The following is a 20,095-nucleotide window of genomic DNA, read 5'->3' on the forward strand; positions in this document are numbered from 1 at the left end:
TCCTGGCATGTAATGAGGTTCTCTATATCCCTCTTTTAAAAAAAAATGCATTCATGGGATGTGGGCATCGCTAGCAAGGCCGGCATTTATTGCCCATCCCTAATTGCCCTTGAGAAGGTGGTGGTGAGCCGCCTTCTTGAACTGCTGCAGTCCGCATGGTGAAGGTTCTCCCACAGTGCTGTTAGGTAGGTAGTTCTAGGATTTTGACCCAGTGACGATGAAGGAACGGTGATATATTTCCAAGTCAGGATGGTGCGAGACTTGGAGGGGAACGTGCAAGTGGTGGTGTTCCCATGTCCTTGCCCTTCTAGGTGGCAGAGGTTGCAGGTTTGGGAGGTGATGTCGAAGCAGCCTTGGCAAGTTGCTGCAGTGCATCTTGTAGATGGTACACGTTGCAGCCATGGTGCACCGGTGAAGGGAATGAATGTTTAGGGTGGTGGATGGGGTGCCAATCAAGCGGGCTGCTTTGTCCTGGATGGTGTCCAGCTTCTTGAGTGTGTTGGAGCCACACACATCCAGGCAACAGAAGAGTATTCCATCACACTCCTAACTTGTGCCTTGTAGATGGTGGAAAGTCTTTGGGGAGTCAGGTGGTGAGTCACTCGCCACAGAATACCCAGCCTCTGACCTGCTCTTGTAGCCACAGTATTTATGTGGCTGGTCCAGTTACGTTTCTGGTCAATGGTGACCCCCAGGATGATGATGGTGGAGGATTCGGTGATGGTAATGCCGTTGAATGTCAAAGGGAGGTGGTCACACTCTCTCATTGGAGATGGTCATTGCTGGGCACTTGTCTGGCACGAATGTTGCTTGCCACTTTTCCAGGTCTTGCTGCATGCGGGCACGGACTGCTTCACTATCTGAGGGGTTGCGAATGGAACGGAACACAGTGCAATCATCAGCGAACATCCCCATTTCTGACCTTATGATGGATGGAAGGTCATTGATGAAGCAGTTGAAGATGGTTGGGCCTGGGACACTGCCCTGAGGAATTCCTGCAGCGATGTCCTGGGGCTGAGATTGGCCTCCAACAACCACTACCATCTTCCTTTCTGCTAGGTATGACTCCAGCCACTTGGGGGCAGACACAGAGCATTGTCAGAGCTCTTGCTCCTGGTGGCTATCCAATGCATGTGTGCATCAGTTGAAGACAAGATCAGGCTCTGTTGTGAAACAGATTCTCTAGGCTCACATACTAAGCCCACCTAGTCAAGGTAGCAGAGGGTGTTGGCACCTGTGGAACCATACTCCAAGCACAAGACTATTCTAACTGAAAAGGGGCGGCCAAATTAGACAAAACTACTGCTTTACATCTAGAATACCGTATGGTTGAACACCAAAAAATGGAAATCAATTTAGAGTTAGTTCTGAGCTACTCTCCTACTTCCATTTTAAGTGATTAAAAAGCTAGTTAAATACCCCAATTATTCCACATTCTCCAGGTGGTTAACCTGGCACTAAACTGTCATCTCAGTATGGGAGTCCAGCTGCAAATTCTACTCCAACCATTTGGAATATCATGAAAACTGCATTAATTATAAAATAAATTCACAGGTCTGATACATTCAGCGGAGAGCCACACTCGAAGGGAGTACAGGTTGGTGATAAGTTTAGAACACTGATTTTCCAAGCTACACTCCCTTCTTGAGCAATTGCCACCTCCATCCGCCACAAAGAAAGGACAGAAATGGCATTTATCAAGTTTACATCAGCCAGGTTGCAGCATTACAAGCAGCTACAAAAATGGGCAGATTGGACCATACATCAATCTTCCAGCTGAATCAAATGAGAAACAATGCATTTATACCTGGCTTCACACTCAGATACTGGTATGACTAAATATGTTTATTAGACCACAGTTCTACAGTGCAAGCTACAAAATGCTTTTGCTCCCAAATCCAGTAATAGCTTTAAACGTACATACCATGAGTACACAAGCCTGCTTTCCATCCATGAAACCTTTAGGAATTGAATTAGGAGTAAGGATTTCATACCTGCAAGAGAATTTCAAAAAGGTTAAAACAAAAAAACCTGACTATCCCATTTACACACAAGTTACTACGTTGCCTACTAAAAGGAAAATTGACCAGATACTAGCTCTCTACATAACCAACGGTAAATAAAACATAACCATGTCAGTATAAGCTGAATGACTGGAATTATTTCTATAAAATAGCAGTCATTGCTGCAACTGGTCTATTAGATTAGCACGTAATAAAAACAAGTTTATTTCCATGCAGTTACCCATATATCATGACCCTCCTGGCATGTGTCAATTAGGAAGGCGCCTTCTTGCTCTAATTATAGAGCTTCATACCCGTTACCAAATACAAGCCAGTTAGACAGACTAATTCAGGGAACCTGTTTCTGTTCAATGAGACCCAGTGCAAGTACTGTATTTCGGATGATAACAAAACACAAGGAAGTCTTGCTCAGAACAGAATTGTCTAAGGTGGCTGGTACAATTTTTGTTATTGGGATATGGGCATCACTGACAAGGCAGCATTTATTGCCCATCTTTAGTTATCCTAAGGGTATTAAGAGTGTGGGATTGGAGTCACATGCAGCCCAGACCAAGTAGGGGTAGCAGATCTCTCCCTGAAAGACATTAATGAACCAGTTGTGTTTTTAATGATAACCCACAGCTTTCAGCCATTTTTTGGTGCCAGCCCACAAATAACCAGATTTATTGAATTCAATGTCACAACTTGTCTTGTAAATCTCCAACATACTGAGCCAGGGTGAAGGGCATGAGCTTATAGTGTGACTGTCCATAGCACTGGCCAGATAATTGGAAAGAGCAATGATCTTGGCATTTCTTTACGGGGAAGAAGTCAACCCAAGTACCTTTTGCATATGGCCCAGTGGCCAGTCATAGAACAGCACAGGACTGGAAGCAGGTTGCTTGCCTGCCCCCTCATCCAAGGAGACCAGAAAGAAAGGGAACAAAAAAATGTTTCTTTTGGATTGAAAGCTTTTTGCTTTGCATACTGAGATCAGTACTTATATCTGGGAACTGAATATTGATATACGTAGATTGTGAAATGGATCAACAGAAATTCATCATCAAAAAGGTTAAGGAAGGTTACCGTTGACGGAATTCCTGGAACACAATCCTGTTGGGGAATCCCTGTCTGCAGATACGAATACCCTCAAGGACACCATTGCATCGTAGCTGATCCAAAACAAGGTGAGCTTCCAGTTTTCCAGACTATTAAAATCAGGGAAGGACAGATTTTTATACATTTATACTGTAGACCTGCAACATCTTAAAAAGCAAATTTTGTAGCATCATTGTAATGGACATTTGCTTCACAACCCTGACATCAGGTTAAAGTACCTAGCCTACAATACACAATCCAACTTTCATTAGGTTATTTCCTCAGTTTTTAAAGAGTTAAATTTATAAAGAACCTCTCTTTAAAACTATGCAAGTTTTTTTTCCACCAAATGTTGGGGGACAATGCAAGACTTAGCCAAAAATGCATTTATGAATTATGTTTGATGAATTAGTTGACTGCACTTATTGAACATAACACTACAGAACTAGACAAGATATAGGATTAATAAGAAAATAAGTCAAATGATGAAAGGCCCATCCAATCCAGCAAAAGTTTATTGCTGTAGTATGTTAACTCTCACCATGGTACATAATTGTTTCTTGAATAATCCCACAGTGTGGCATCATGGTAATGGGCATTTGCTTCACAACCCTGCAATCAGGTCAATGGAGACACTGTTTCTTCCTATTTTGCTTTGTGGATTATTCCAAACATTCCACAAGACACTGGGGGTGGGGGGTTTGGGAGTACAATTTAGCCCATCTTACTTCTTATCCTTAAACAGAAACCTGCAATCACTCCCCTCAGTTTGAGTTTTTGCCTCCACTATTTTACCTGAAAGATCATTCCAGTTATTACAGTGTGAAGTGCTTCCTGACATCAATCCTGAATTTGACTTTTACCATGGCCCCTTGTCCTGCAGTCAAGGTTTAAACTTGAAATAGTGTTAAGGATCAACCTTTCCTATTTCACTTAATATCTTATATACCTCTATAAGGTCTTCCCTCTTTTCAAGGAGGAATTTTTCTAATGTTTTCTCACAAGGCAGGGATCAGCTCAGTCATATTTCTCTGCACAGCTTCTAGGGCTTGGATGTTCCCTTGTACCTCAGTGACCAAACCTGAATGCGGTATTAAAGGCAAGTGCCCTCAGACTGAGAGCTCAGCATTCAGTTTGCTTTGTTGATTGCTGCTTTGCAATGAATGGACATGATCAATGCAGAGTCCACGATCTTTTTCAGCTGCTCCCCCAACTAGAATCATAGAAAGTTAAGGTACAGAAGGAGGCCATTTGTTCCATCGCTTCCGTGCCAGCCAAAAAAGAGCTATCCAGCTTAATCCCACTTTCCAGCACTTGGTCTGTAGCCCTGTAGGTTATGGCACTTTAAGTGCACATCCAAGTACTTTTTAAATGAGTTGAGGGTTTCTGCCTCTACAACCCTTTCAGGCAGTGAGTTCCTGACTGATGGGTGAAAAAATTTCTCCTCATCTCCCCTCTAATCCTTCTACCAACTACTTCAAATCTATGCCCCCTGGTCACTGACCCCTCTGCTAAGGGAAATAGGTCCTCCCTATCCACCCTATCTAGTCGTGTCATAATTTTATGTACCTCAATTAAAATCTCTCCTCAGCCTCCTTTGTTGCAAAGAAAACAACCCCAGCCTATCCAATCTTTTCTCAGATAATAAAAGGAAAGTATCCTGTATGTCTTTTTAAACCACCTTATCTACCTGTCCTGCTACCTTCAGGGATCTGTGGACATGCACTCCAAAGTCCCTTTGTTCCTCTGCATCTCAGTATCCTCCCATTAATTATGTACACCCTTGTCTTGTTTGCCCTCCCCATTACCTCACACTTCTCTGGATTAAATTCCATTTGCTACTTTTCTGCCCACCTGACCAGTCCATTGATATTTTCCTGCAGTCTACAGCTTTCCTCCTCACTATCAACCAGATGGCCAATTTTTGTATCATCTGCAAACTTCTTGATCAAGCTCCCCCACATTCAAGTCCAAATCATTAATATATAATCACAAAAAACAAGGGACCTAGTACTGAGCCTTGCGGGCCCCACTGGAAACAGCCTTCTAGTCGCAAAAACATCTGTCAACTATTACCCTTTGCTTCCTGCCACTGAGCCAATTTTGGATCCAACTAGCCATTTACCCTGGGATCCCATGGGCTTTTACTTTTTTCACCAGTCTGCCATGTAGACCTTGTCAAAAGCCTTGCTAAAATCCATATACACTACATCAAACGCATTACCCTCATTGACCCTCCTTGTTACCTGCTTAAAAAATTCAATCAAGTTAGTTATTTAGACTCGACTTTCCTTTAACAAATCCATGCTGACTGTCCTTGATTAACCTGTGCCTTTCTAAATGACAATTTATGCTGTGCCTCAGAATCGATTCCAATAATTTGCCCACCACCGAGGTGACACTGACTGGCCTATAATTACTCAGTCTTTCTCTTTCTCCCTTTTTAAACAATAGTACAACATTAGCAGTCCTCCAATCCTCCGGCACCACGCCCGTAGCCAAGGAGGATTGGAAAACGATGGTCAGAGCCTCCACTAATTCCTCCCTTATTTCTCAACAGCCTGGGATATATTTCATCCGGGCATGGCGATTTATCTACTTTCAAAGATGCTAAACCCCTTAATACTTCCTCTCTCACTGTTTATCCCATCCAATATTTCACATTCCTCCTCAATTACAATCTCTGCATCGTCCCCCTCTTTTGTGAAGACCAGTTCAACAAAGTATATTCCCCACTTTTTCTTTCAAGACCTTGCACTGATCTGCATTGAATTTCATCTGCCATAGTTCTGCCCGCTCACAAACACTGTTTAGGTCCTTTTGCAATTCCTCAGCTGCTTTAGACTTTGTGATGTGGAGATGCCGGTGATGGACTGGGGTTGACAATTGTAAACAATTTTACAACACCAAGTTATAGTCCAGCAATTTTATTTTAAATTCACAAGCTTTCGGAGGCTTCCTCCTTCGTCAGGAGGCTTCCTCCTTCATTGTTCACCTGACGAAGGAGGAAGCCTCCGAAAGCTTGTGAATTTAAAATAAAATTGCTGGACTATAACTTGGTGTTGTAAAATTGTTTACAATTGCTTTAGACTTTGGCCTCCCTCCCACCTAGCTTAGTATAATCTGCAAATTTGACCAATTTACATTGAGTTTCTGAGAACAGGTCAATTACGTATATCAGAAATAGTAGAAGCTCCAGCACTGAACCTGAACAGTTCACTCAATATATCTTCCTCAAGCCAACATCAGTTCCCTTATTACTACCCACTTCCTCTTCTTTTTCAGACAATCTTTGTCCACCTCCTAATCTTACCTACAGTATCACTGCCTTAAGCTTGTGTAGCCACCCTTCATGTGGAACTTTATCAAAGGCTTTGTGGAAGTCCAGTTATAATATATAATAGGGCTTTCTAATGTCCACTTGAAATGTCCCTTTCTCAAAAAAAAATCAAGGTCGATCAGGCAGGCAGAATCACTGGCCACTCATCTCTGGCAGTGGTAAAACTGCAACACACTGCATCAGAAACTGCAAGATGTGGGCTCACATCTGTTGCTCCACAAATAGACCTGACTATCATTTAAAATTTGCTCCAGTTGGTATATTCAGAGGGCAGTTTTGAGTACTTTGTTTTGCTGCAAAGCAAAAGTGACAGTATACCTCTAGAATCAGATCCTGGTTTAAAATGTAATGGCCAAAGTAGAGCTCTGTGCATATAAGCACACATTCACAAACTTCTCTTCTAGCTGAGTTTTACAACTTGAAGCCAAGCAGTATTAACAATGTACTGTGCGCCTGGAAGCAATTCTTTAACTAATGGTCTCAGATGGATAAAATATACTTATAAATGTTAATAGGTGAACCAGATTGTAGTACACTGTAATTCTAACACAAGTCTATTAAAAATTGAGTTGAGTTCTGAAACATAAATTCATAAAGTAATCAGCAGTTTATTTTCAGAACCCCTGAACTCATCCAACCGTTGCTGTAAATGGCCATGTACTCACCTTCTTCTCGTGGTTAGGAATAATGCAGCGCACAAAGTTAGGGTTGGTGTTCCTCAGTGTGGCCATCAGTTTGGAGAGCTGCTCCTTGTAAAGTTGACTGACTGTGCGGAACATGCCCCTTTTGGTCTTGAATGCACCAGGCAATGTTGTATGGGCCATTTCTACAACTTGATCCAATCCAACAATGCGGTCCACTGCAAGCAATTGATTCAAGTTGATTAATTGTGTTAGGGCAATAGAAAACTGTGGACAAGAGTGTCAATGATGTGGAAGAGGAGGGACATGGTAAGAAGTGACAGCATGCAGTAATAAAATACTGAAAAGATGCAGCAATTTTGATTAACCTACACAGGTGGTATTTAAAAGACTTAAGTGATTTCTCGTGAATACAGAAACAAGCTCAAAAGTGAAATGGTGCAATATTCAGTAGAAATTAAGTATGAGGGGAGGAAAACCTGTGCACGGGGCCAAGACCTGTAAACCGATTTCATGGGTTTTAGTTTTTAATCCCACTTAAATACGTCTGCAATGTTTGACCTCTCTCCTCCTCTTCTCCCACCCCCACCCCCCTCACCTTTCATGCCAAGAAAGGGCCAATTTTAATTAAAAAGAGGACCAACAGGAAATTAGTGCAGATTGTCATTTTAGTGAGGGACAAAGATTTATCTCAAAGAGTTGGGGAATTTACATTAGCTGTCAATAATAAATGGATGAAGACCTGCTTGAAGGAGCAGTGAGAGTTCTGCAAAGTCTGTTTTCAGTTCTTTGCAGTTTATACTGTTCGTAAATACCAAATGGATAAATGTAAAATGCCACAAGGCCTTGTTGTCAGGTGACTGGCACAAGAGAAACAGACAACATTCAAAAGGTGAACATATTGAATTCATAGACTAAAGAATGGGAGGTGAATTTAATATGGGCAAGTACAGCAATGCACATTGGCAAATAAAACAAGTCCATAACAGATGGAATTATTGGCAAAGGCAGCAAAAGATTTGATCAATGACCACTGAAAGTATACAGTGTAAAACCATTACCCAGGCTAAAGATTAAAACATATATTTTGATGATTACAACAGGTAACAGATTATTTTATATATAAAGTAAGAGACCATTTTAATGTAGTTAACCAATTGGTAGCTGCATAATTTCTAAAAGAACACTGATAAATTGAGAGTTCAGAAATAAAGTGGAGTGTTCAAAGAGTGTAGGGTTTACTCAGACTTAAATAATGAGGAACTCACAAATGTATTACAAATGTCAATAGGCATTATGAATCTAAGCAGGTTAATGAATCCAAGCACATTATTTAACTTAAGACTGATTATAGAATAAGGACAAAAACAAAATTGTCAAATCTCAAATGAGAGAAGAATTGCATGGAACATCACCCCCACCACTGGATAGATGGAATAAAGCGCCATCAATTAAAGCCACCTGGACAGCAAGTGCTGGATGTATGTCGAGAAATAAGAATAAGAACAAGACTTTAAGGATTGGCCGATGCTGTGGTTTAGTACACCGAGCATTCACCTCAGCAGCCTGGATTCCAGTCTAGCCCAGGCTGGAATGAAATTCTCTCTCTGGATCTACATGAAATGAGATGGCACAATCTCAACTTAGTTCCTAACATGCGTGTCCCAAATCACACAGCTGCCTGCAATTTGGCCCTTGTCGTCTCTCTTACTCAGAGACTACATCACAGAAAGGGTGCAGAACATTCTGCAGGGGGATGAGGAACAGCCAGAAGTTGTGACATAGGAAAGGAATGAGGCCCTGCAGTCAGAGTTTCAGGAGCTAAGGAGGAAGTTAAAAAGCGGACCTCAAAAGGTAGTAATCTCTGGATTACTCCCAGTGCAATGCCCTAGTGAGTACAGAAATAGGAGATAAGGCAGGTTAATGTGTGGCTAGAGACATGGTGCAGGAGGGAGGGCTTCAGATTCTTAGGGCATTGGGAACAGCTCTGGGGTAGGAGGGACTTGTTCAAGATGGACGGGTTGCACCTCAACAGAGCTGGGACCAATGTCATGGGGAGGTTCACTAGTGTCGCGGGGGAGGGTTTAAACAAATTTGGCAGGGGGATGGGCACCAGGATGAAGCATTAGAAAAGAAAAACAAGGTGCACAAAGGATTGGGAAGAACAGATCGCACTAGAGTAAGAAATAATACAGCATTAGGTGGAATCAGATTAAGAGAATACAAGGTGGTCTAAAATAGGCTTAGAGTGCATGTGTGTAAACGCACGAAGCATGATAAATAAGGTTGGTGAGCTGCAGGTGCAAATAGCCACATGAGAATATGATGTAGTGGCGATAATGGAGACCTGGCTCAAAAAAGGGCAGGATTAGGTACTAAATGTTCCTGAATACAAGGTGTTCAGGAAAGATAGGAGGGGTGCGGGGTGGCAGTGCTGATTAAGGAGAATATTACAGTGCTGGTTAGAGTCAAGGAATAATAGAATCGCCATTACACTACTGGGTGCATTCTATAGACCACCAACTAGTGGAAGGATTATAGAGGAGCAAAGTTGCAGGGAAATTAGAGAGGTGCAAGAACTATAGAGTAGTGATAATGGGGATTTCAACTATTCTAATGTGGACTGGGATAGTAATAGTGTAAAGGGCAAAGAAGGGGAGGAATTTCTGAAGTGCGTTCAGGAGAACTCAATTGATCAGTATGTTTCCGGCCCAGCGATGAAGGTGGCATTGTTGGATCTAGTTCTGGGGAACAACGTGGATCAAGTGTCAATGGGGGAACATTTAGGGACAGTGATCATGTTAACATAAGGTTTAGATTAGTTATGGAAAAGGATAAGGAGCAATCTAGAGTAAAAATACTCAACTGGAAGGAGGACCATTGTAGTGGGTTGAGAACGGATCTGGTCCAGGTAAATTGACAAAGATTGGCAGGGGAAACTGTAATCGAACAATGTGCCTTTAAAGAGGAGATGGTTTGGGTACAGTCTAGGTACATTCCCACGAGGGGGGAAGGTAGGGCAACCAAAGCCACAGCTCCTTGGATGAAGAAAGAGATAGAGTAAGATGAAGCAGAAAAGGGGAGTGTGTGAGACAATTGTCAGGTTGATAATACAAGTGCGAACCAGGCTGAATATAGAAAGTACACAGGAGAAGTGAAAAAAGAGGGGCAAAGAGAGAGTATGAGAATAGAATGGTAGCTAACATAAAAGGGAATCCAAAAGTCTTCTAAAGGCATATAAGTAGTAGGAGGGGGGTTAGGGCCAATTAGGTACCAAAAAGGAGATCTATGCATTGAGTCAGAGGGCATGGCTGAGGTACTAAAAGTACTTTGCATCTGTCTTTACCAAGGAAGATGCTGCCAGAGTCTCAATAAAGGAAGATATAGTTTAGATACTGGATGGGCTAAAAATTGATAGAGGTACTAGAAAGGCTGGCTGTACTTAAAGTAGATAATTCACCCGGTACGGATAGGATGTATCCTAGGTTGCTGAGGGAAGTAAGGGTGGGAATTGCAGAGGTGCTGGCCATAATCTTCCAATCCTCCTTAGATATGGGGGTGATGCCAGAGGACTGGAGAATTGCAAATATCACACCCTTGTTCGAAAAAGGGTGTAATGATAAACTAGGCAACAACTGGCTAGTCAGTTTAACCTCAGTGATGGGGAAGGTTTAAGAACGATAATCCAGGACAAAATTAAGAGTCACTTGGACAAGCATGGATTAATAAAGGAAAGCCAGCACGGATTTGTTAAAGGCAAATCATGTTTAACTAATTTGATTGAGTTTTTTGATGAGGTAACAAAGGGTTGATGAGGGCAATGCAGTTGATGATGTGTACATGGACAGTCAAAAGGCGTTTGATAAAGTGCCACGTAATATGCTTGTCAGCAAAACTGAAGCCCATGGAATAAAAGGGGCGGCAGCAGCAGCAGCACGGATATGAAATTGGTTAAGTGACAGGAAACAGTAGTGGTGAACGGTTGTTTTTCAGACTGGAGGAAGGTATACAGTGGTGTGCCCCAGGGGTTGGTATTAGGACCACTGCTTTTTTTTGATATATATTAATGACTTGGACTTGGGTGTACAGGGCACAATTTCAAAATTTGCAGATGACACAAAACTTGCAAGTGTATAAGCAATGAAGAGGATAGTGATTGACTTCAAGACGACAGACAGGCTGATGGAATGGGCGGACACGTGGCAGATGAAATTTAATGCAGAGAAATGCGAAGTGATACATTTTGGCAGAAGGAATAAGGAGAGGCAATAAAATTGTACCATTTGGTTTATAAAGAGGGTGCAGGAACAGAGACCAGGGGGTATATGTGCACAAATCTTTGAAGGTGGCAGGACAGGTTGAGAAAGCAGTAAAAAGCATACAGGATCCTGGGCTTTATAAATAGAGGCATTGAGTACAATAGCAAGGAAGTTATGTTGAACCTATACAAAACACTGGTTTGGTCACAGCTGGAGTATTGTGTCCAATTCTGGACACCGCACTTTAGAAAGATGTGAAGGCCTTAGAGAGGGTGCAGAAGAGATTTACTAGAATGGTTCCAGGGATGAGGGACTTCAGTTATGTGAACAGACTTGAAAAGCTGGGGTTGTTTTCCTTAGAGCAGAGGTTAAGAGGAGATTTGATAGAAGTGTTCAAAATTATGATGGGTTTAGATAAAGTAAATAAAGAGAAACTGTTCCCATTGGCAGAAGGGTCGAGAACCAGAGAACACAGATTTAAGGTGATTGGCAAAAGAACCGAAGGCGACATGCTGAAATTTTTTTTTTACGCAGTGAGTAGTTATGATCTGGAACGCACTGCCTGAAAGGGTGGAGGAAGCAGATTCAATCATGGTTTTCAAAAAGGAATTGGATAAATGCTTGAAGGGAAAACATTTGCAGGGCTACAGGGAAAGAGTGGGGGAATGGGATTAACTAGATTGGTCTCGCAAAGAGCCAGCATAGACTCGATGGGCCAAACGGTCTCCTTCCCATTCTGTAAACATTGTGCAATTCTAATGGCTTATGTGGGAAATGGAAACAATACATCGGTGTAGTATGGAGTTTTGTTCAACAGTTGGGTCAGGATAGAAACTTTATTCTGCTGCCAGTCATGGGGCATCAGGCTTGGGAGTGTTTTGATACAAACAGCAGTGCCCAAAACAGCAAAGCACTGTTCACCAGTACCCCTCATCTCAATGAGCGCCAAAAAGTGTGTCACAAAACCACGTGAAAAACATTCCCTAGGCACATCCAAATTTTGGTCAGACAATATCATGCAAATTTTTATAAATAGACCAGATAAAGTCCAGTTCACCAATTTTATTACCATTGTCGACACAAAGTTGGGAGGAGGCTCACGTGGAGCATAAATGCCAGCATAGACCAGTTGGGCCAAATGGCCTGTTTCTGTGTAGACTCTACGTAATTCTATGTAAAGCTGTGTGCGGGATTGAATACAGATTATCCATTATATTGCCTTTAAAGATTTTGCTCCTTTACAAATAGTTTGGCTGAGTATGTGGGAAAGTCCAGGTCATAGACTCTCCATGTTAATTAATGGAGCACTGACAGCCAGGAGGTGATCGGATCAGAACTGGGCAACATGAGTGAGTTTTTCCTTTCCAAAAGGAGAGGGCAGTACCTGTTTCAAATGGTGAACATGGCAGAGCACTGAATGGTTAAGCAAGAAAATGAAAAGTTTCTGCAATGGATATCCTCGAGGCATTTCTACTGGCTGCAGTACTACAGTCAATTCTCATATCCACACCAGTGAAAACAAAGATATATATTTTAACTGAAATACAGGAAATCAATCTTTAACACCCATGTAGGATAAACAAAGACACTACAGCTTTAAACTTCAGCTGTAATTTCTATGCAGTACTGTCTGAGCAGTGCAACTCTAGACTGAACACCCTTGAGTCATACAACTCAATGAACTTAACACTCAGCAATCCAAAAGGCTGTGAGGTTTTGTTTGATAAACACAGAGACTAGTATGGGCATAAGGAACACTGCTAATTTTGATCATTGCAGCTATTGGTGATGGTGAAAATAACCAATGTTAGAGCAGCAAGTTACAATGGTAAGATGATGTAAAGGGAGATATGCAGCTATTCCTTTTTCCGCAACAGTAGTTTTCTTTAGTTGGATATTTTCTGCAATCGCAGAAATTACAGCACAAAGGACGACATTCACCCCATCACTTCCAAAATCTTCAGTTTTCTCTGGACCTTCTGTCCTAATTTTAAAAAGCTCCGCTTTTATAACCTTTTATGTTAGCTGTTCAACTGCAGCTATCTACAATTTCATTTCCTTGTATCCTTTTACATTGTCTTTTCAAATTAGGTTATTGTTTCTACCTCTTGTGGTAAAGCATTCCATGTGTGAAAACATTTCTTTTAAGTTCCCTTCATTCTTAGAATACTGACCCTGAATCTATGTCTTCAGGTAATGATTTGCTAACCAGTGGAAATAATCTCACAATTTATCCCCTCAAATCCTTTGATTTTGAAAACATCTTCAATTTCCCCATAACCTCTCTTCCAGGAAGAAAAGCTCCAATTTTTCAAGCCTTTGTTCATTGGTATAACCTTTTATTCCTATCCTAATTTTTTATCATTGCAATTATAGCTTTGGGTCAATCAAGGAAGTGGATAAATGCACTTCTATTAATGGTTCCTGTTCAACAAAACGGTGGTCTGATGTGGCCAAAACAATGGTCCAAGTTGGAATAAGATATCAAAACCAGCAGATAATAAACTCTTGACAAAAGAACTTAATATGAAGTTTACTACTTTCACCTATATAAACCATCACAATTAACCACTATAACCTTTTAGGAGATCAAGCCACCATTAAGCTGAGCCGTCTGCCATATTCCAAGTTTCCGATATTTTCTTCATCACGTAACCTTAAAAAGTGCCCTGTACAGGATATGTTACATGAACACGTGAGGAAATTATGGCATACACCAGGCCATGAATATTCATCTGAAACTAGGCACTGCTTGGAGATCTATAATTCTGTTTAATTTGAGTACTCTACATTTTATAGAAAGACAGAGGTTAATCTTTGGGGACAACACTGATGTGTTTAATAAACCTTCAAGAAAAGGGGGGTGGGGGAAATTTCTTGATCATAAAAATTACAGCTGAAGTATTTTGTCATCAGGTTAAACTGACTATAGGATTGGCTGTTGAAATGCAGACGTAACAAAAACGCAATGTGTGGAAAACTAAAAGCTTATTTAGAAATGGAAGCAATGTTGATTTAAAAAAACAAAAACAACAAAAATCAATATTAACATATTTCAAGGAACCTTCAACTGCTCCATGACATTAAGGAAGTAGATTTTCTTTGATCAAAAGGGAAGATAAGCCTGCAAAGAGCTATTTTCCCTTTTTCTCCCCCCACCCCCCTTTATCAATAAAGCAATGGAGAATAGCTGGGTAGAAATCTTCAGCTCTCTCTTCTGGTTCTATCAACTCCACTGAATTCTACTTTCTAGTAGTTTACAGTTTTAAACAAACTGTCACACAGTAGTACTGTCCATCTGAACAGCCATAGTAGAATGAATTCCTAAGCTCTCTTTTCTGTACTTCCTGCCGATTACCCGTGTAGCCAATTCAACAGAACGTTTAAGATTCAAACATATTCAGCACTGAAGTGTTTCTAGTGCTGGGACTATACAAGAAGTGGGTACAAACAATGTAGCATTTGTGACAGGCCTGTAAACCTTAAAACCAGAATGAATAAAAGTGAGTTTTTAATTTTGGTGCAGATATATTACTGCAGGCCTCAGTATTAGTTATGTGAATCAGCACACAACATGCTCTTGGAAACCCATTTCATGCAACAATTGTTAATATGGCAAATAAGGAAACATGCCTGTACTGTGTAAAAATCTTCTACATTCTTAAATGACAAATCAGAACCTCAATTTCATAAAAATAACCTGTGGGATACACTAGAGGGGGCTGACATAATGTGCACTGTAAATGTGTTTTTCATAATTTTATACAGAAAGATAGCTAGTTCCAATTTCTGAACAAGCAAGTTGTAAAGATTACAGCAGCCCAGGCTGCCTGGTACTCCCACAAAGTGAAGCATGGAATGAGGGAACAGCAAGAGTGTCACTTTAGGCTGCTTGCATACATGTTCTGCCAGCCCATTTAAGACTGGCACGAAAAATGTCTGGTAACCTGACGCCTCCCTTCTCAGCACAGGAATGGTGTACAGCATGGGAAGGCGGAGATGGGAGACAAGAGGGAATTCGTGGAGATGGACATTTTTTAGAACATGGAATGGCTAATTGGGAATGAGTTTGTCTGTAATGATCCATCATTATCTTCGAGAAACTGGCAGGACACCAAGCCCCTGGCAAAAGACTTGTGCATCTTAATTTAGGTCCAACAAAAAACAAATGGTTCTATTTATGAAATTTCAGTCTCATTATTGAATGCAGAAGAAAATTCCTCTTACTGGAAAATGAGTCGATATTTAAGATTAAATTAGTTTCAACTTTTTCCACACAGGTGCATTTTGCTTACGAGTTGGTGGAACATGTTTCACCACTGCAGCTCAGGATGAGGCGCTGTTGAAATGGTTGAGCTGCATTAACCTGAAGCGAAGGGGAAACAGAAAAGAAATCGCACAAGCAGGAATGGAGAGGAAAGAGCATTCAAAGCAGGCGATTCTCGGAAGCATCGATCTACGGCACTATCACAGCCTCCTCTCTCATGTCACCTGGTTCTAGATGTAGAATAGGAAAGCGTGTATAGAAATAGGCTCTCTGAAAGCTTTTTATCTCTGCAACAGACACAGAGACATCAACAAGACAAAAAGAAAAAGAAAAATGAAGCCTTTAAAAAAAAATCATATTAACAATGAGAACTGTAAGATACACTGGTTTTGGTCTTCTTTAGGTACTATGTTATTTGTAAATGAGTTATTTAGTAATCACAGCCTAGGTTGCATCTTCAAGAGTAGGTGCTGAGCACAGACCAGACATTCCCCTAAAGAGGGAGGGAGAAATCAAAGAAAAAAAGTGTCACTTTTTTCACATCTTAATGTCAAATTATGGAACAGTATTAGCAGAGGCCTGTGAGCAGCTCACATGCCTACCCTCAGAAATGGTATGCTGTTGGGGAGGTGGGAATGACAGTAGAGCTAAAGATGGAACATTTTACAGGGGAAAATAAGCAAGTGTAATTAAATAGACTAAATCCAGCATTTGGCAAGGAACTTACTGCCAGTTATGTAGTTTCTAATATTATTAGTTTGAATTCAAACATGGGGAAAATCTCACATTGTGCTACGCAAAGTCAGCAAACCAAAGAGATCATGTTAAACTGCGAGTGGATATATTCTGTGCTACGTGACAGCAAAATGATCCCGGAACAAAATTCTTCTTACATTCTGTGCTAATTGTCTGGGGTGCTTAAAAGCAAAAACTTAATTGGCAACTGAGATTCTCTTCAAGTTTGGGACAAAAAACACTCCACTACTCAGTTTACCAACCACTGCTTAAAAATGGGTTGCCTAAAGTGATTTCTTATTTCCTTTCCTAAGCAAGCAAAACTCACCTGACGCAAAGAGAGGATTGGACTGCCCCATCTGCATACCAAGATAGAGTGGGGTTGGCAATTAAAATGCACCAAAACTTATGGCTAGCACATGTCCACTAAATCAATTAGGACATGCTTGCTTACTGTAGGGTATGTCTGTGCTGGACCCCTGCAATCCTGGCATTATAATCGGGTATGCGCTGAGAGGAGTGTCAGAATTCTCAGATTTTAGCAAGTGACTGGAAATAGTTGTTACCCTCAGCCTAGAAAGCATGAGAGGTGGGCTAGGTGCCTTGGAAAAAAAAGTTAAAACCACAAGTTACAATAAACAACAGAGTACAAGCACTTCAGACAGCCCCTAGTTACTAATTTTAACATACCATCCCTCCAGAGATCAGCTATAAACTTATCAGAGGACTGGTGCAGTAAGGTAGCAATGTTATCATTCAGGGGGTCCATGTTCTTCATCAGCCATTCATTCGCTTTGTAATCCACCTGCATTACAAAGAGGAGGCATCCTTACATAAATTCCTTCACAGGATACAGAGGTAAATAAACTATAATTAAACTATTGAGCCCTGATTATAACAGCTCACATTTATATAGCGCCTTTAACCTAGTAAAACATCCCAAGGCGCTTCACAGGACTGTTACCAAACAAAATTTGACAATGTGTCACATAAGGAGATATTAGGACAGCAAGGTAGGTTTTAAGGGGCATCTTAAAGGGGTAGAGGGGGAATTCCAGAGTTAAGAGCCTAGGCAGCGGAAGGCACAGCCGCCAATGGTGGAGCAATTAAAATCGGGGATGCACAAGAGGCCATAATGGGAGGACTGCAGAGATCTCGGAGGGTTGTAGGACTGGAGGAGGTTACATGTTGCACCTTCATGCTCTTAGAGAGCACAAGCTCAAGCAAGGGAAATAAAATAGCTCAACAAAATGACAATTGAATGACAGGATTAACTTATGTACATATCGTAATTCTGATAGTTTCAACTATGTAACTGACAGCTTTGGCTCAGTCTACCTTGCCAGCATAGTGCATAATGCAGAAGTCAGCCTTGTCTTTTAGCTGCTTAGGTTTCTGGAACTTGGGGTGGGTTCCCTGCTCCTGCACCACTTTCTCCACAAACGTCTTATCAGTGGCTTTGGGGAACCAGCACTCTTCATCGAGCAGAGCCAGGATACCAGGAGGACTAGCCTGAAAAAAACCACAATTTTTAAAAAGTTAAAACAGATATACTTCTGGGAAGTTAGTAAACTGAAAGTACAAAGGGAACAAAGACTCACAGATTTTTCAATTAGGTCAATGCAAGGCTGCAAATCAAGGCCAAAATCAATGAAGTTCCATTCAATTCCTTCCCGCTGATACTCCTCTTGCTCCAAGATGAACATTGTGTGATTAAAGAGCTGTTGCAGCTTTTCATTTGTGTAGTTGATGCACAACTGTTCAAAGGAGTTCAGCTGCAAAAGGGCAAAAAATAAAGTTGCTAAGAAAGAAGCGAGAGGAAGACAGCATCAAATGCCAACCTATGGATTGTGCTCCATGTTCACCATATGTAAATCAGCTCTTCTAACTTAGCCAAGATCAGGGTTCCTGTCTAGTTTCTCCCTTGACACAGATCTCATTAGCTAATCAGACAATGCTGAAATTCCAACCGTAGATATTTAACACTTCATTTTTCCATCACATCTTAATGTGGATTCTATCATAAATTTCATTGCTGACAATTTTTTTGTATGATCAACTAGTGGCAATGATTGTAAACTGAATTACACATGGAGTGACATTTTCAGAACGAGATACGTCAAACTAGGTCTAGGTGACATTTAAGAATCTTGCTTCAAATTATGTTGATAGCTTCGTCAAAAAGATAACAGCATTATGTAGCTCTGTATATCAAGGAATATATTTACAGAGATCTGATGATAGGTCACACACCGAAAATGTCAATAACCTGCCCCCATCTTTTTACAGATGCTGACCTGCAGCGTATTTTCAATGATTTCAGTTTTTAATATATTTACACTTATACCCATTATAATTTCCTATCCCCACATAAACATGGTTGTAATTTCCAGGGCTGTCACAAAAGGGTCTTACTGTACATGGTCTTCACACCAGCCATCTACTGCTAACCTTGAAACATCTTGAATCTTACAACCTAAGCATGTACAATTCCAAAATACCTCAAAGATCTCAAAGCCAGCAATATCCAGAATGCCCACAAAGGAGGCACCCTGTCTCTTGGTCCTGTCCAGAGCCTTGTTGATGCGCAAAACCAGCCAACGGAAGAGACGCTCATAAGTGGCTTTTGCCAAAGCCTCAACAGCAAAGTCTGCCTGAATGTAGAAAAAAATAAATCCAGTCAGTTACGTATTATTCAGATTAAAAACCCGATAAGGCAGTGAAAAGCCAAATAAAACATGCAAAGCATGAGTTATTGCATTAATAGTCAAACTGCACATTACGTGCCAAAATCACATTTGAACAATAAATCTCACCAAGACAGAAAAGCAGTGGAACATGTAATAATGATCTTCCAAAATAGGAAGCATTTTAAAATAGCAATACGACTGAAAGTGAGGTTTGTAAATACCTAGCATGATAGCATTGCTCATTTAACCACTCTCATTGCAAGCATTATAGATTTGCTAATAGCACAAGATCCAATAAGTTATCATATACATTTATTGGACCAATGTCAGATTGCTGACTTCAGCCTGGTTAGACTTATTCTAATGCAGTGTTACATCCTCCAAATTCCTCACTACCGGCAGATCTATTGAGAATCTGGCACAGGGAAACTGCTTGAAATAATGGCAACCATCAAAAGCATTTCACAAAACAGATGGTCATGCTGGATCTATTCCAACGGTCTCCAAGATCAGTGGGGAATCTCAGTGAACACAACAATTGGCTATTTGGTCAACAGCTCGTGATATCATCTGCACATCTGCTGAGTAAGTGCAGTGAGGCAGACACTGCACTAGCCACATAATTACTGCAGGCAAATACAGACAGTGACTAACTGGAATGGAGAGCAAGTAAGCAACAAATACTGGAGGCAAGATGAGGAAATAGGAGAAAAGGATGACCAAGGAGCCCAAAAGAAAGACTCAGTAAGGCAATAGTTTCTTTCTCCCCCCGAGAGGAGGGGTAAGCAAAAGGAAAAGAAAGATGGGGATTTTTCTCCGTCTTCTTGAATCGTTTGAGAAGACAGAAGCCCAAGAGCAGGTTTCCACCCTGTCAGTGCTGTTCTATAGGTGGCCATTGCAGGAGCACGAGCTTCACAACTTGGACAGTCCAAGAATGCAAAATTCCAAAAAATGAAATACTTCAAAAAAGGCCTTCTTTGCCCCCTCACTGGGAAAATGTCTTGGTGCTTTTCTATGATAGCACACTTGAGACTGGCAACACGACATGAGAGATATTATATA

The 20,095-nt window shown here is 41.1% G+C and overlaps 1 protein-coding gene across 2 annotated transcripts in view; it reads right to left on the reverse strand.

Annotated features, from left to right (window-relative positions):
* Window positions 1-20,095, reverse strand: part of LOC137305751 (myosin-9-like) — a 174,565-nt gene that overhangs the window by 36,963 nt on the left and 117,507 nt on the right. For both annotated transcript variants that reach the window (XM_067974701.1, XM_067974700.1), the window contains 7 exons: window positions 18,845-18,997; window positions 17,945-18,118; window positions 17,682-17,855; window positions 17,034-17,148; window positions 7,107-7,300; window positions 3,090-3,211; window positions 1,925-1,994 (listed from right to left, as the gene is read on the reverse strand). In XM_067974701.1, coding sequence (XP_067830802.1) covers window positions 1,925-1,994; window positions 3,090-3,211; window positions 7,107-7,300; window positions 17,034-17,148; window positions 17,682-17,855; window positions 17,945-18,118; window positions 18,845-18,997 — 1,002 coding nt within the window. The remainder of the gene's footprint in view (window positions 1-1,924; window positions 1,995-3,089; window positions 3,212-7,106; window positions 7,301-17,033; window positions 17,149-17,681; window positions 17,856-17,944; window positions 18,119-18,844; window positions 18,998-20,095) is intronic.

The sequence above is a fragment of the Heptranchias perlo genome, chromosome 40, assembly GCF_035084215.1.
Source record: "Heptranchias perlo isolate sHepPer1 chromosome 40, sHepPer1.hap1, whole genome shotgun sequence".
NCBI lineage: Eukaryota > Metazoa > Chordata > Chondrichthyes > Hexanchiformes > Hexanchidae > Heptranchias > Heptranchias perlo.